The 14,655-nt window shown below is 34.3% G+C and overlaps 1 protein-coding gene across 1 annotated transcript; it reads left to right on the plus strand.

Moving 5' to 3' along the window:
* Positions 1-5,135: 5,135 nt before the first annotated feature.
* Positions 5,136-7,805, plus strand: LOC125677071 (uncharacterized). The gene is made up of 9 exons (XM_056143357.1): positions 5,136-5,302; positions 5,411-5,622; positions 5,732-5,858; positions 6,204-6,375; positions 6,488-6,567; positions 6,723-6,931; positions 7,042-7,226; positions 7,356-7,441; positions 7,532-7,805. The coding sequence occupies exons 1-9, from the start codon at positions 5,200-5,202 to the stop codon at positions 7,756-7,758; spliced, it is 1,401 nt and encodes a 466-aa protein (XP_055999332.1). The 5' UTR covers positions 5,136-5,199; the 3' UTR covers positions 7,759-7,805.
* Positions 7,806-14,655: the final 6,850 nt, after the last annotated feature.

A 14,655-nucleotide genomic window follows, 5' to 3' on the forward strand; every position in this document is an offset into this window, starting at 1 on the left:
CAATATTTCTAATGAAATCTGGTCGTTAGAATGTATCACTCTTGCTAAATTTCCAGGCATTTTCTCTCTCATTCATGTTTGTATTGATTTTTTTTTAATTTAATTTTTAATTGCGAATCAAAGTAACATTCCATATCAATATTTATTCATTTAAACATGAACATTTCTTTTTCCTATCAATCCACATTTGATTTCCACCATATCTGACATATATCGCGGAACAGTACATTTCTAGTTTCTCTTTGGCAACAGCCAAATCTACATTTTCATGAGGAACAGATATACGGGCTAGTTAAAACATTTTTGGATACAGCAATTTGAAAGGGGTTTTGTGAAGTTTGGGAACCCAGTATAGGTAAGGTAATTCATATTCATTCGTCCCATTGACTTGCATATTAAAACTGAAATTGGATTTCTAAGTGTTTCATCTTTTAAGAGATATATTGGGCTGCACGTGGGACTACCAAAAGTTGAATTAATGCTAGTTCGTTTAAATTGCAGTTGTAATAATGAGCGTTAAAAGCAACGGCAATGTTGTTTCAAGATTGATCACCTTTTCAACTGAAACAAAACATATATGTCGATGAGATACATCCCTGTGAGCTCGAAATGAAAGAAACCTCAGAGTCGTCAACTTCTACGTCATACTTATATATTTTGTTGAAAGATATTGACGGCAAACTAACGGCTTAACTGTATGACAAACGGGGTTGCTTCAGCTTTTTCATCGTCAACTTCCCATATTTATGTAGCAATACTCTATTATCACCTGCATATGGTGTTTATATCTCTCAACTAATTCGATACGCAAGAGCTTGTTCTGCGTATAGTTAGTTTTTAAATCGAGGCAAGCTATTGACAAACAAGTTGATGGTACAGGGGTTTCAACAGTCTCGATTGAAGTCAGCATTTTGCAAATGGTATGGTTGTTATAACGATCTATTTCGTCAACATAACTTATCATTGGGTCAAATGCTGTTTAGAGTGTTTCATACCGATTGTTAGGCTGTTACTTACACACTGATTTTGACTAAGGATGGCTCCGTTACCTGTTCAGGATATATGGCTCACGGAGGGTGTGACCGGTCAACAGGGGATGTTTACTCCACTTAGGCACCTGATCCCACCTCTGGTGTGTTCAGAAATCCGTGTTTGACAGACTACCTATGTTGTATTGCTTATAGGAGTCACTAGTTTGATCACTGTTCGTTCTTTTCACATCTCATTCAATATATTAGACATAGTCTTTTAAATTTTGATATTGATGATTTAAGGGGAAAAATTAAATGAGCTTCGCCTTTCATTTTCCTCATATAACCCATCTAATTATTATATCATTTCTGTTTTATTAAACAGAGAGAGAGAGAGAGAGAGAGAGAGAGAGACAGAGAGACAGAGAGACAGAGACAGAGAGAGACAGAGAGACAGAGATTAAAGTTACATGACGTACACGTTTCATTCGTCTCGTATTCATAATTAAACACATCGTTGAAAAATATGGTATATCGAGCGCACATGCTCCGTATATATAAAGAGTCGGATACGGATACTTGAAATTTTGTTAAATTAGATGCATGCAGTTTTCTACATTTCCCCCCTAAAATGGAAAAATCATTTAAAGTTACCTTTTTTTTATTTCTAAACATTTCGGTAACAGTATCCTCCCAAATAACCTCTAGCTTAAATATCAAAGAGATAACGTTTTTAAAGCAAAACAAATCAAGTTTTACCTAAACATGTTTGCTGAGTTCTTGCCACCAAATTCGTTTTTAATCATTGTAGGAAATACATTAATCGCTTTCATTTATTCTTTCAAATACATGTTATTAATCAAAAGTTTGTAAATAACTACATAGAGTACATTGAAATTATACTTTACAGTTTATAAAATGCAGAGAGTAACATCTGCAAATTTCCCGCCACGGCATTTTCCCGATGTATTTCATTTTCGTTGCATTTACTAAGACGTATAACTGATCAGAAAAGCACAGTTGAGATTCCAACTCAAGTAAGCTGATAAAAAGGCCTCTCTTTTAATTGTGTTGATCTCTTTTTTATACTTTCCTCTGAAAGTGTTGGATATTGCAGTTTCTAAAAGAATATCTAAAAAGATTAACAGTATTGCAACAAACACAACAATAGGTCCATGAACAACATTGCTCACCTGAGTCACCTTAGTCTTAGTCCACATATATATATATATATATATATATATATATATATATATATATATGTATATATATATATCCAAAGTTGAAATAGAGTCTCAGTAATCGGATACTAATATTTAAAAAATAAGAAAAGAAAACACAGAAATCCTCCGTAAAGCTTTAGCACTTATATATATATATATATATATATATATATATATATATATATATATATATATATATTCACGTGTACCCACGGGGACACAGATTTTACAAACTAATCTGCACCATGTTAGATAGTTTTCATGTAAATGTACATTTCTTTGGTCCAATGGGTCTTGAGAACATGTTTGAAAATTATCTCTTTATATTTGTATGTAAGAATTTAAGCCTAACCCTAACCACTATTGTGATCCATTCTATCCCCGGGGAGAAGGTTTTAACCAACTTGAATCTGCACTACCTCAGGAAGCTTTCATGTAAATTTGTACTTTCCAGGCCCAGTGGTTTCTTGAGAAGACATTTTTTTAAATGGCCTCTCCCTGTTTACATGTTTTTCATTATCTCTCCTTTGACACTAGCATAACCCTTCATTTGAGCAAACTAGAAAGCTCAAGAATGTTTTTGCCATCTTTGGTTGAAATTAGTCCAATGGTTCCGGAGAAGAACTCGAAAATGTAACAAGTTAACATACGGACATGCAAAGACGGATAGACGTCGGAAAACAAGCAATCAGAAAAGCTCACTTGAGCTTTTAGCTGAGCGTTTAGCTCCACTAAGCTGAAACCTTAGAAACCCAATTTATTTAAAAGCCTTAAATTGTATAAATCTTTGTTTTAGATATTTGATATGTGGATTAAGTGTTAATTCAACGCCTCTGTGTATATGTGGGTGAATGGGTGTATAGGTGGGTGTTTGTACATAAATATGGGAAGTTGACGATGAAGAAGCTGAAATCATCCCGTTTGTCATACAGTTGAGTTGTCAGTTTCCCGTTAATGTCTATTTTCAATAAAATAGCTAAGTATGAAGCAGAAGTAGACGATTCTGTGGTGTCTTTTACTTCGAGTTGACGGAGATATGGCGAATCGACATATGAATGAAAATTGGTATTGTTAATAGGTAAAAGGTCGTCAACATATATACATGTCGAATTCAAGGCCACAGTGAAGTTTTTTATTCACGCTGACGCTTTTGAATAAATTCTGCTTTTTAAGAATATAAAAACAGATCAGGTGACAAAAAAGCACAATTCGTGCCAATGTGAATTTAAACAGATCACCAAAGATCACGAAGATATTGTCAATGAGGAACTTTATCATATTTTTTAAGTTCGACTTGTGCCTGGAAACAGAGTGGTGCTTAGCAAAGTAACTTTTGGATGACTAATCATCAGATATGAATGTTTCCATTTTCCATTTTTGTTGAAGAAGCAACTTTTTGTAATGTCAAACAGCTTTCTCTTTAATTTAACGTGATGAATGGCCGTTTCAAGTTTTGAAAAGTTATGTGTTCTGACGTTGTTGATTTGAGAAAAGCATTGCGATTTCAAGTTTACTAAACTTTTTTTAGAAGTCTGCAGAATCCACATTTGATGTACATCACTTTTGGCATTTGTAATGGCATAGTACTTTTGAAGTTTCTCCTTCACAGCTATTAATATTTTTGTGCGGAGCAAAGAACACTTACTAGATCCAGCGATGTGTCTTTGTAGGGGGTTTGTATAGTTTAGGAATCCAGTATAGGTAAGGTAGCTGGTATTCACCCGACCCACTAACTGAATATCGAATATGTGTAGAACTTGGATAACTCAAAAGAGCAGATAGTCCTTTGCAAAATTGTAAAATTGATGATCCCAGGGATGGGGGTTTGGTATTAGGATTGGGCCGAAATTGTCGATTATCAAAGGTATGAACAATAGAAATTTCATTTTCTTCTTGATAACTTACCAATTCAATTCAAATTTGGTATAAGCATCTTTGAAACAAAGGGGGCATAAATTGTAAATTTCAGGACTCCTGTACCCCTGAAGTCTTAGGGAAGGGACAAAAACTGCCGAAAATTGACCAATTTTCAAAAAATCTACTTTCTAAAACATGTGTAAAAAAAACATATTATATTATATAAAGCCTTTTATCAGTGAATGTACTTTAGAGGGCATTGACGTTTTAAGAACACAGCTTGTTATATACTGTTACTGAACATTAGAATTTAGCTTAGATATTGAGAACAATATATTTTTTTTCTAGATTTCATTGTAGGAGTAGTGATACTTTTCACTAGTACTCAGGTGACCGATAAGGCCTGTGGGCTTCTTGTTGATTTAATATTCAATATTTCACACCAATTCTGTCACCGAACTATAAGGGCATCAATTACCTAACCATTAAGACTAGACTTGGATTGTACTAAGTGATTTGGTGTGGGCAAATATCTTTCGAGGTGTAAAATAGGTTCTATTGTGAGCTGGTTGGTTATTTCCTACACGTCCAATTGAGAATGTTCACCCACATTGAGACTTCACAAGCTGTAGGTGAGCACCATGAATTTAGACCTATGTTTATCGTTGGGGGTCGTAGCAGTTAGGATTCTTTAAGGTGCCAACTCCTGTCGAGAAACAGGACTTCCATTATATGGTCATATCTGAAGGACCTGGGATTCTCATTTATGAATGCCGAGTGTTTGGCGAAGAAGCAATCGCAACCTCTCTTAATGTCTTTGATGCAGCCATGGCAGTAGCGGTGTACGATCAAACTCAGGACCTCCTGGTTACAACGCGAATGAAAGCTACCGCGGTAAACAACCAGAACAGCTGTTAATTAACATGCATGACTCTAGATTTTAAACATTTTAATCTGATTCATTTCGTAGATCTGGAAATATGTTTATGAATTCAAAAAATGAAATAAGATGTGTATTAAGGAAAGTCCGTGCTTTTATGTATCCGGTTTTAAATTTTAAACACCGACTAGGAAATTCCGGTTATAACTTCGACTTTCGAAGCATTCTCCAAACCTATCATATAGTTATCATTATTAATAATACAAGAATGCCCCGTTCAAAAAAAGGCACCTTTGTGAAAGCGTCGACCCTCCTCAGACTCGAGGGACTAGAGAAGGCACGGGAAGCCAGAGATTCGAAAAGTAAACACGGTAAGTGTAATTTCATGTCATGAAAAATAAAACAATTATTGTGGGAGGATCCTGCGCTGTGTTGGCGTATGTAACAAAAGAATCAATCATTTAATATGTAAACTTTAGATGTTGAAAATGATGATCCATGTCTGGAGAACGATTTTACCCCCGTCATACGTACTCCCGAGTCAGAAAGTGCAGAAAGTTCGTGGCGTGTTGGGAGACGTGTCGTAGAACTTGGTACACTGGTAGATAATTTGAAAAGAGGGTGCACCATGTGTGACAACATGCTTCATCTTGTCAACACTATAGGGGGGAGGAAATTTGGACTAGGACAGGTATTTGCCTTTTTTGATTTTGTAAATCAATGCAATTTTGATTCAAAGATATGGTTTATAAAAAAAAAAGTATGGTATACCCTTTCTGATAACATTTGATCAAACACAGGTTCTGCAGGTACAATGCACACAGCCTACTTGCTCCTTTGTTAATGACATACCCACAGGCAGTAAGCATAAAGTGAAAGCAGGCAAGAAGCAATATGCATGGGATGTCAACACAAAACTTGCTGCAGGTATGATTTATATCTTGTAAATGAGCAGATATAAATAAATCAATTACATTAAATGTATTGTATTAAGCATGTACAATATTTGGTGGAAATGGATATTTGAACAAGTTAGTGTAGATTTGACTTAATGCATTTCTTAATGTTTTTATTTATGCATATACATGTGTATGTGCAAGATATTTAGTGTGTACTTGAATTAGCAGAAGATGCTTTCCACTAAAGGCACTGAAATGAATACACAGCCAAATGTAATACATAATAATAATAATCAGTATTTTGAGGAATGTTCAAGTCTACATCTGAATGAATTATTTTGTATGTTTTCATTGTATTTCTTTAAAATCTTAGGTATGGTAAATGGTGGTTATGGAACAACTCATGTGAATGCATTACTGGCTGCTCTAAACATCCCAGGGATCACAGATAAGAGTTTGAAAAAGAGAGAAAGAGAGGTGGGGGAACATCTTGAGGAAATGGCAGGGCAGAGCTGTAATGAAATTCTTCAAGAAGAAATGAAACTGTAATTCTATTTACCAAAATTGATATTTAATTTTTGAGTTGTATTTACCCCGGTAATGTATATCTTTGGGTAATTGCACATTCTTGCTATTCATTCAATATTTACATTGTAGGACTGCTGGAGACATCACTGTGTCTTTTGGTGGTGCCTGGCAGAAGAGAGGTACTGGCAGAGGATACAATAGTTTAACTGGTATGTCCTCTTGATAATGTTATATGTTTTGATTTTCCATCTAGAAACTAGTTTGAGATTTCTTATAAATGTAGTACATGTACCTATTGGTAGCATATTCTAAGACGTGTACATGTAAGTGTAATTGTATGGTACCAATATCTATCTTGTTACAGGCCATGCATCTCTATTTGGAGAAAAAACTAAAAAGGTTGTAAGTTTCTCTTCTAAGAGTAAGAAATGTAGAATTTGTTCAGTTGCAACAACCAAAGGGGTTCCACCCAGAAAACACAACTGTCGAAGAAATTGGCATGGATCCGCAAAGGCGATGGAGCCAGCCATGGCTTGTGAAATGCTAACTGCAATCCAAGATGAAGGATGCAAGGTATATTTTTACTGAATGTTTGATTCTAATTAGCAATGTCAAATATATGGCTTTACAGTTTTACTACATTATTACTTATTATTTGTAAATAATTCCACTGTATTTCACAGGTTGGAACTTTAGTCATGGACAATGACTCGACAACCATTGCCCGTGTAAAAGCAACTGTGGACCCACATATCACAAAAAGAGCTGACAGAAATCACACAAAAAAAGGTTTCACAGGAGCTTTAATGGAGCTGGCTAACACCCATAAACTTTTGAAAAATCAAAAAGTTAGAGGTCACATTGAAAGGTTTGTATTTCTGAAATGTAATATTTCAGTGAAATATACTTTGAACAACTGTGATCTAAACAAAACACCATCATTAACTGTAAGTATGATAGGCAATAGGTACATGTATCTCTTCCTTCTTTGTTTTAGATGTTTTACCTATTGTGTACAGCAAAACAAGGGCAAGGCTAAACAGCTTGAAACTGAACTTGACAAAATTGTTCCGCATTTGTATGGTAAGAATATCAACGAACAGGACTTTACAAAATTAGGAATGAAAAAAGTGAAAATATTTTAACTACTTGTTTTTTGTTTTGTTTTTTTAGGTGAACATGAATATTGTGGAACTTGGTGCCGGAGTGAAAACACCAACTACAAACCAAGGAATTTGCCTTATGGAAAGCCTCTCTCATGCACTTTACTTCGGGAAGCATTAGAAGGTCTACTCAAAAAGTACTCCAGTAAGGCAGATGAGCTGGCCATGATGGGTTCCACCCAAGTAAATGAGAATTTCAACCATATGGTCTCTGCTAAAGCCCCAAAGAGATTGTAAGTACTTCGGATAATTTCTCTTCATTTAGAGAAAAAATATTTTTTCTGGATATGATCAGATAACTTGCAATCGAATCTGAAAAATGAGGTTCAAAAATGTAAATAATGTGTTCATAGGTTTTATGGAGGTTCAGAACGTCTGTATGCTAGACTTTCAGCTACTGTATGTCAAAAGAATATGGGATATGGTTACATATCAGAGGTAGAAAAATGTGTTGAGAGTTACAAGTTGATGATCTTGAAATTTGTTTTTCTTTGCATTTTATTGTTATTTGTTCTGTTTCCTTTTCTTTTCTTTTTTTTTACTAATAACAAACCTAAGTTTGTTCATCTGAATAAACATGTTCATGTGTACATAGAGATATATACTGACAATTATTTTCATTCAAAACTGGTTCCTGTTATCAAAATTTAATGTAAGTTTCCTGCTTTTAAATATACTACAACATCAATTATTTTCTGCAGCTGAACAAGAAAATGGCTTTGTCACCAGGCAGTTTTACAATGAAACATACCATAAGACTTGCCAACAAGCTGAAACGGAAGCGTCTGACACAGAGTTTAATCACCACCAAGAGACGTCGGCTAGAATTAAAAGCTTCTAGATGGTCTAAAGAAGCATCAAGGAATGTACTGGAAGGTAAAGCTTCAGTTAAAGCAGATACAAAAATAATTTTATTTTAATTTATTTTGTTTTATTTACTCCTATAGAGTTGTATAATTGGAAATGCATTGTTATTTACTTGAATTTTATTTGCAACAGGTCAATCATACAAGTCAGAAATTGGTCTTGAGGAAGACATTGATCTTGATGACATTGATCCAGAGCCTCTTATGATTTCTCCAGAGAGTAGCTGTTTGCTGTATTTTGATTTAGAAACTACTGGACTTAGTAAGATTTTTTCTCTCCAGTTTACTCTCCAGTTTACCTTTTCCCTGTTCACAGTTATAAATATTCTTTTATTTTCAGTGGACTAAAATATAATTCTTAATTTTGCTTTCAGGTAGAACATCTGACAACATACATATTGCTGCAGTTTGTGAAGATAGGACCATCAATATTTACTTCAAGCCAAGTGTACCAGTCTGTAAAGAAGCATCAGCTGCAACAGGTCTCAGATATGACATGGGACAACTCACTCTTCACGGACAGCCTGTCCCTTCAACAGATCAAGTCAATGGTTTGACACAGTTTGTAGACTTTATAACAGACTGTCCTTCAAAACCTGTTATTGTGGGCCACAATATTCAGAACTTTGATTTGCCAATTCTTCAATATCATTTGCAGAGACTTTGGAGAAAATGTTTTAGGTTTCTTAGATACATATAAGCTTGCACAAAAAGTGTTTGACAAGAAAACAATGGGAAATTTCAAACAAGAAAACTTGGTCAGATTATGTCTTGGGAAAAGTTATGATGCACACAATGCTTTGTCTGATGTTTGTAGTTTACGGGAATTGTATGAGTCAAATTTAGCATTCAAGTGTAAATCTTCAGAGATATTTACCATGAATTATTATAGTGTCAAGTCCTCACTAGCTCCAATGGTACAAAGCAATGTAATATCTACACTGATTTCTAAAAGGCTCATAACTTGCAATCTAAGCCTGAACAAGTTAAAAATCATACATAGGCGTGACCCCCACAGTGGAATTCAGACTGTGTTTAGTGAGTTTGTGTCTGGTTCAAAGAAACCTAGAATTACAAAGTCTAAGAAAGTCATCAGCAAAGTTGTTGAATATTTGAACTGTTAAATTCTTCATAAGTACTTTCGAGAAACATTTGTACATGGGCTGTAGTTGCTAGAATCCACCTGTATGAAAGGCAAAGATAACCCCACCCCACCCCACTCCCTGTGTTCTAATTTTCTGGTAGGACAAACCTTTTAGTATGTTATATATTGTTATATTCTGTTAATCTTGATTTTAAGACTGTATTAACTGTTACATTCTACTATTTTCAAAGTGTACAAAGAAGAATTGTAAAACTTGAAATTACCAAAATTGGGGGTTTACGTATTTAAGAGACCATTTTGCAAAATATCTCTGGTCAACTATGGTAAAATATGTTGTTGTTTTTTATTTTTTTTTCTTGTTAACCTTAGATATAATTCTAAATATTTTTAAAGAAAAACTGGCATGTAAACAATTTAGATTTTGAGAATTTCTGAAAATTGTGATATTTTGTGATTTTTTCCTGAAGAATGTGAGCAGATTAAACAGCAATTGTGTATGTTTTCAATTGAATATCTTTAAAAATTCTCTCAGTAAATGAATATATATTGGTTTATGTAAATTATAGCATAATATGATGTGTTTTGGTGCATAAATTAATAAAACATGAGATCGTGCATCTTTGTGTTAAATTTTGGCTTTTGGATTTGGGGGTATATGTGCTCTGTAGCACATAATATAAAAATAAGCCTGCTAAGGTTGGTCTAATATGGTTTTTTAGTTAGTTTATGAGTAGTTAAAGTTATTTAGATGAAAAAAAAAATTTGATTGACAGAAATTTCTAATAGTATTTACCTACCTTAAATACTTTGATGTTTAATTATTGAATGTATAACATTGGCTGAGTTCTTTTTATACCACCAACTATATATAAACTCATGCATAAACTGATAAAACATTGTATTTATCAATAAATCATCAAATAATTACTTGTTTACAGTTTTATGTAAATTTAAGACATTTTCCTGATATTTTACAAAGACAAAAGGAATATATTACAGATGGATAGCTGATTTGTAGCTATGATATATTTATGCGAGTTATCATTCTTATGCTAGGTCGTCTACGTGAAAGAAAATGACATAGTTACTCAACCATGAAGCTGGGACTTGGAGAATTCCAAGTGATTTAGCAAGGGCAAAATCTTTTGTTCGAGGTATGAGATGTGTACTGACGTTAGTTGATTAATTATTTGCTTTAAGTTCCATTGAGAATTTTCACGCATATTATGGCTGAGTTCTATGAGGTACTATGAGTTTAAATCAATGTTACTTGTTCAGGGTCTTCAAATAATTCCTTATTTACAGTTGTTTTGTGTACAATCTTAACACATTTTTCTGATGCTTTAACAGATAAAATAGAGAGAGAGAAAATATAATTGAGCAGCTGAGTTGTGGGTAGCAAGCCGTCTAGCGCGACAGGTGAATTGCAACGTAAAATTGCATATTCAGCATATAAAGTACTAAATGAAAACGAAGTTAAACGCATATAATTAAATATTTAATGAATAAGAACTGCGAACATACTGCTTTAGTTAAAAGAATGTGTATGCGTAGACATATAGTATATTCATCACACAAGAAAGTCATAGTTTGATAAAACTTAATTGCAAACAAATAGAATGATATTCCAATTTAAAAAAAAAAACACACGCAAAAAGGCCGTTTTAGTTAATGGTGGATCCATTGGTTTTTTCAGAATCAAACAAACGTTTCAATCTTGAGTTTATATTTGTCATGTGTAATTTTGCAACTCATTCTAAATATTTATTGAGTTTAAATTTAGTATCAATAGCATTAAAGCAGGTAATCGTTAATATGGTTTACATATCTACTATATATACCAAGTATGGCCTTACCCTGGGGCTCAAAAGATCTATTCTGGGGATCATGAAATTAACAATTTTGGTAGAGGTCTTCTTGTTCTAAATCATGATATCATTTAGTTTTTCTTAACGATATATAGTTGTAGAGATTTAATAAAATTTATCAATTTTTGCCCCGCCTCTAACGCCATAGAGGTGCAGAAGTCCTGAAAATTACAATGTATGTCCTTGCCTTAAAGATGCTTCATGACAAATCTGAAAGGAATTGAAATGGTACTTCCCAAAAAGAAGATAAAAATGATCTATTGTTCACACGTTTAATAACTGACCATTCTCCCCAACCCTGATAAAAAAAAAAACCTGCCTCTAGGATGGTCAAATTTACAATTTTGGTAAGGAACTACCTGTTTTTTCTAAATATCCCTTTAAAGTCAATTTAGTATCAATAGCACTACAGGAGATGTTCTTTTAGCGTTTACACGTAGACACTATATGTTAAGTTTGGTCCTGCCCTTGCGTCAGAACCTATACTCCGGGGATCATGACATTTACAATAGTGATGGAGGTCGTCCTGTTTGACGTCACGATGCATTTACTTCTTTGTTACACATGTGCAGATGTAGAGAAGAAATTTTTTTAAAATTGGTTATTTTTTTAAAAAAAAATGCTTGCCCCTCTCCTAAGGTACCAGGGATGCAGGTGTCCTGAACATTACAGTTTATTTCTTCCTTATCCCAAACATGCTTTATACCAAATAAAAAAGAATGGAATGGGAGCTATGAAGAAGATATTCAATTGTGAACGCATGACGTACGACGACGGACGCAGACCACTTGCAATAGGTCGCCTGAGTTTACTCGGGTGATATAAAAAGACTATCACAGCTATAGTAATTTGCTGTATATAATACATGTATCATCATTACACTATAATTAGGTAGATAAAATTCAATTGGGTTAAAAACAGCAAAGGTAATATTATATATCAATGTGGTAATCATACCCAGTACACACAATGAATCCTGACTTAGCCAAAATTGAAAAAAGAAACACTCTGTATCATTATAAGAAATCATCTATTCTCCTTAAATTCTACTATTGTTTCTAGCTTAATTTTGATTTCTGAGACCTTTAAAATGCTTATGGTGAGAAATGTAATACTATGAATGAAATAGCAAAGTTTTCTCAAAGACAAAATACAGTTAATTTAGTTAATAACAATACTTAATTATAGTGTCATACATATAGTTATGAGATTGATCACTGTTCGTTGTCGTCGCCTTTCACAATGAAATCATCATTGTGGATTCGTTGGTTTTGTAGTTATTACATGAATAATTCAAATACGAAAAAGATAAATATATATTGCTTGTTTCTGTCTGTAGTAATTTTTAATTGGAGCTCGTAGATTCAATGTGAAATGTGAAATGGGAGTATTTCATTCATAAAAGTGGAATAATATGGGGAAATTAGAATCTTTGCTGCGTGGTGCACCAGTAAAAGGGAAAAAAAATCAAGATAAAGTATGCATTGATATTGTCCCATCACCTTCAAATAATGTGTTAATGATTAGTATACTCATAAATGCTTGCATAATCAGACATAAGGGATAATCCTTAATTTTGAAATGAATTTCATTTCTAAATTTTACCACAGCAATTAAATATACATCCGCATTTGCAAGATAGAAACGAAGTACTTAGCTGCTGGGCTGTAAGGACCCTCGATGACTAAAAGTCTACCAGCAAAGGCCTCGACGCAGGGGTCGTAATGTAAAACGTATACGGTACCAATGTTGATGCACCAAATGCGCATTTCGACAAATAATGTCTCATCAGTGAAGCTGATGCCGAAATTTGAAATAACAATAAACTTGTAAAAGCTAAAAGGAAAAACAGAGGATGATTAACTACCCAATGTTGTCATTGCCATAATGGCATACATCACCTTTGTATTCTTCCACGATTCAGTATATTTGGCTTTATTGATATTGCATTCTCTCCGATTTGAAACACTTTATCTAAATTTGGAGGGTTTTATCTAATAAAGAGTATAACAATTAGAAAGACAACATTATAAAATGACAAATTTATGAAAATGGAAAAATGACTTAAAGTTGATAAATAGTTACTATTCCTTTTTCCCCAAATAAAAAGCAAGAAGAAATTAGAAAACCCGCATTATCTGGTGGTCATGCATATTTCTAAAAAAAAACAAAACAAAAAAACAATTATAATCAGACATGCTGTAAATGAACCAAGTATTCACAAAGTTGGCATGATTTATTGATTGTATCTTGTTTAACGTCTCGCTCGAGATTTTTCACTCATATGGAGACGTCACCAAGACCGGGGAAGGGCTTCAAATTTAGGCCTATGTTCGGCGCTTATGGCCATTGAGCAGTGGGAGTTCTTTAGCGTGACACACCTACTGTGACACGGGTCATCCGTTTTAAGGTCATCTCGGAGGACCCGTGACATTCACACCTGATGCAGAGCGTTTGGCGATGGAACTGCCACTACCTGTTTTGTCGCCTTAACTCTATCGCGGCCGGGATTCGAACCTCGGCCTTCCGCATGCGGGGCGAACGCTTTAACCTATTGGCCACCGCGGTGGTTCTGTGGAATATCTCACAGGTATTCGTAAAAGCGTAGCCCTAATGCCTGACCCCATAGGAGCTCCTCAACTTCAGATTTGTCCGCGCAGCTTGATGGGTTGTAACAGAAACATGCTTCATTTATCGCAAAACAGGCGAGTATCAATAGACAGTAAATCATACTTACAAGGACTAATACCGATGCAAACATTTGTGTGAATGACAAACCTTTGGTGATCTACCGAATATTAAGATGTTACGAAGAAAAGCTGTATTTCAGAAAGAAAATAGTGACACCGTTACTCTTAATTTCAATCAATTGTCAATTGTTTCTTAGATACACTCTGGTGTCATTTTTGCCTTTTCGTTGATTGAACAGTCATAGATGGGGCCATTCCAAGTCAAGATATTTGTAGAAGAGACCACTCCTTTGTCTTCGCAGCTGCGTAATACCTTGGTTGATCTCAGAGTCGGCTCACAGTTATGCATTAATATCAACATGATGTTGTCTGCAAGATATAACAACATTTAATTATTTAATCACATAATTGAATGCAAACATCAAGTTTTCTGTCGGAAAAGTGCTCAAAGTACCCACGACCTGTATATGTGACGTTTTCCAACGTTTCCCAACGTTGCATCAACTTCGTCCTTTAAAGGTGGTGTAGACCGAAAAACAAATATTATAATGTTTTTTGTAAAATTTTGGTTTTGCTTGTTTGGTTTAGAAGTGTCACATCTTACA

Source organism: Ostrea edulis, chromosome 7, assembly GCF_947568905.1.
Source record: "Ostrea edulis chromosome 7, xbOstEdul1.1, whole genome shotgun sequence".
Classification (NCBI taxonomy): Eukaryota; Metazoa; Mollusca; class Bivalvia; order Ostreida; family Ostreidae; genus Ostrea; species Ostrea edulis.

What these genes read in the sequence shown, in the direction of transcription:
- LOC125677071 (XM_056143357.1), top strand. Translation starts at nt 5,200, where the DNA reads ATGCCCCGTTCAAAAAAAGGCACCTTTGTGAAAGCGTCGACCCTCCTC. An exon ending in AGGATACAATAGTTTAACTG is followed by an intron (nt 6,568 to 6,722) that starts GTATGTCCTCTT and finishes ATCTTGTTACAG; the next exon opens with GCCATGCATCTCTATTTGGA. An exon ending in AATTGTTCCGCATTTGTATG is followed by an intron (nt 7,442 to 7,531) that starts GTAAGAATATCA and finishes TTGTTTTTTTAG; the next exon opens with GTGAACATGAATATTGTGGA.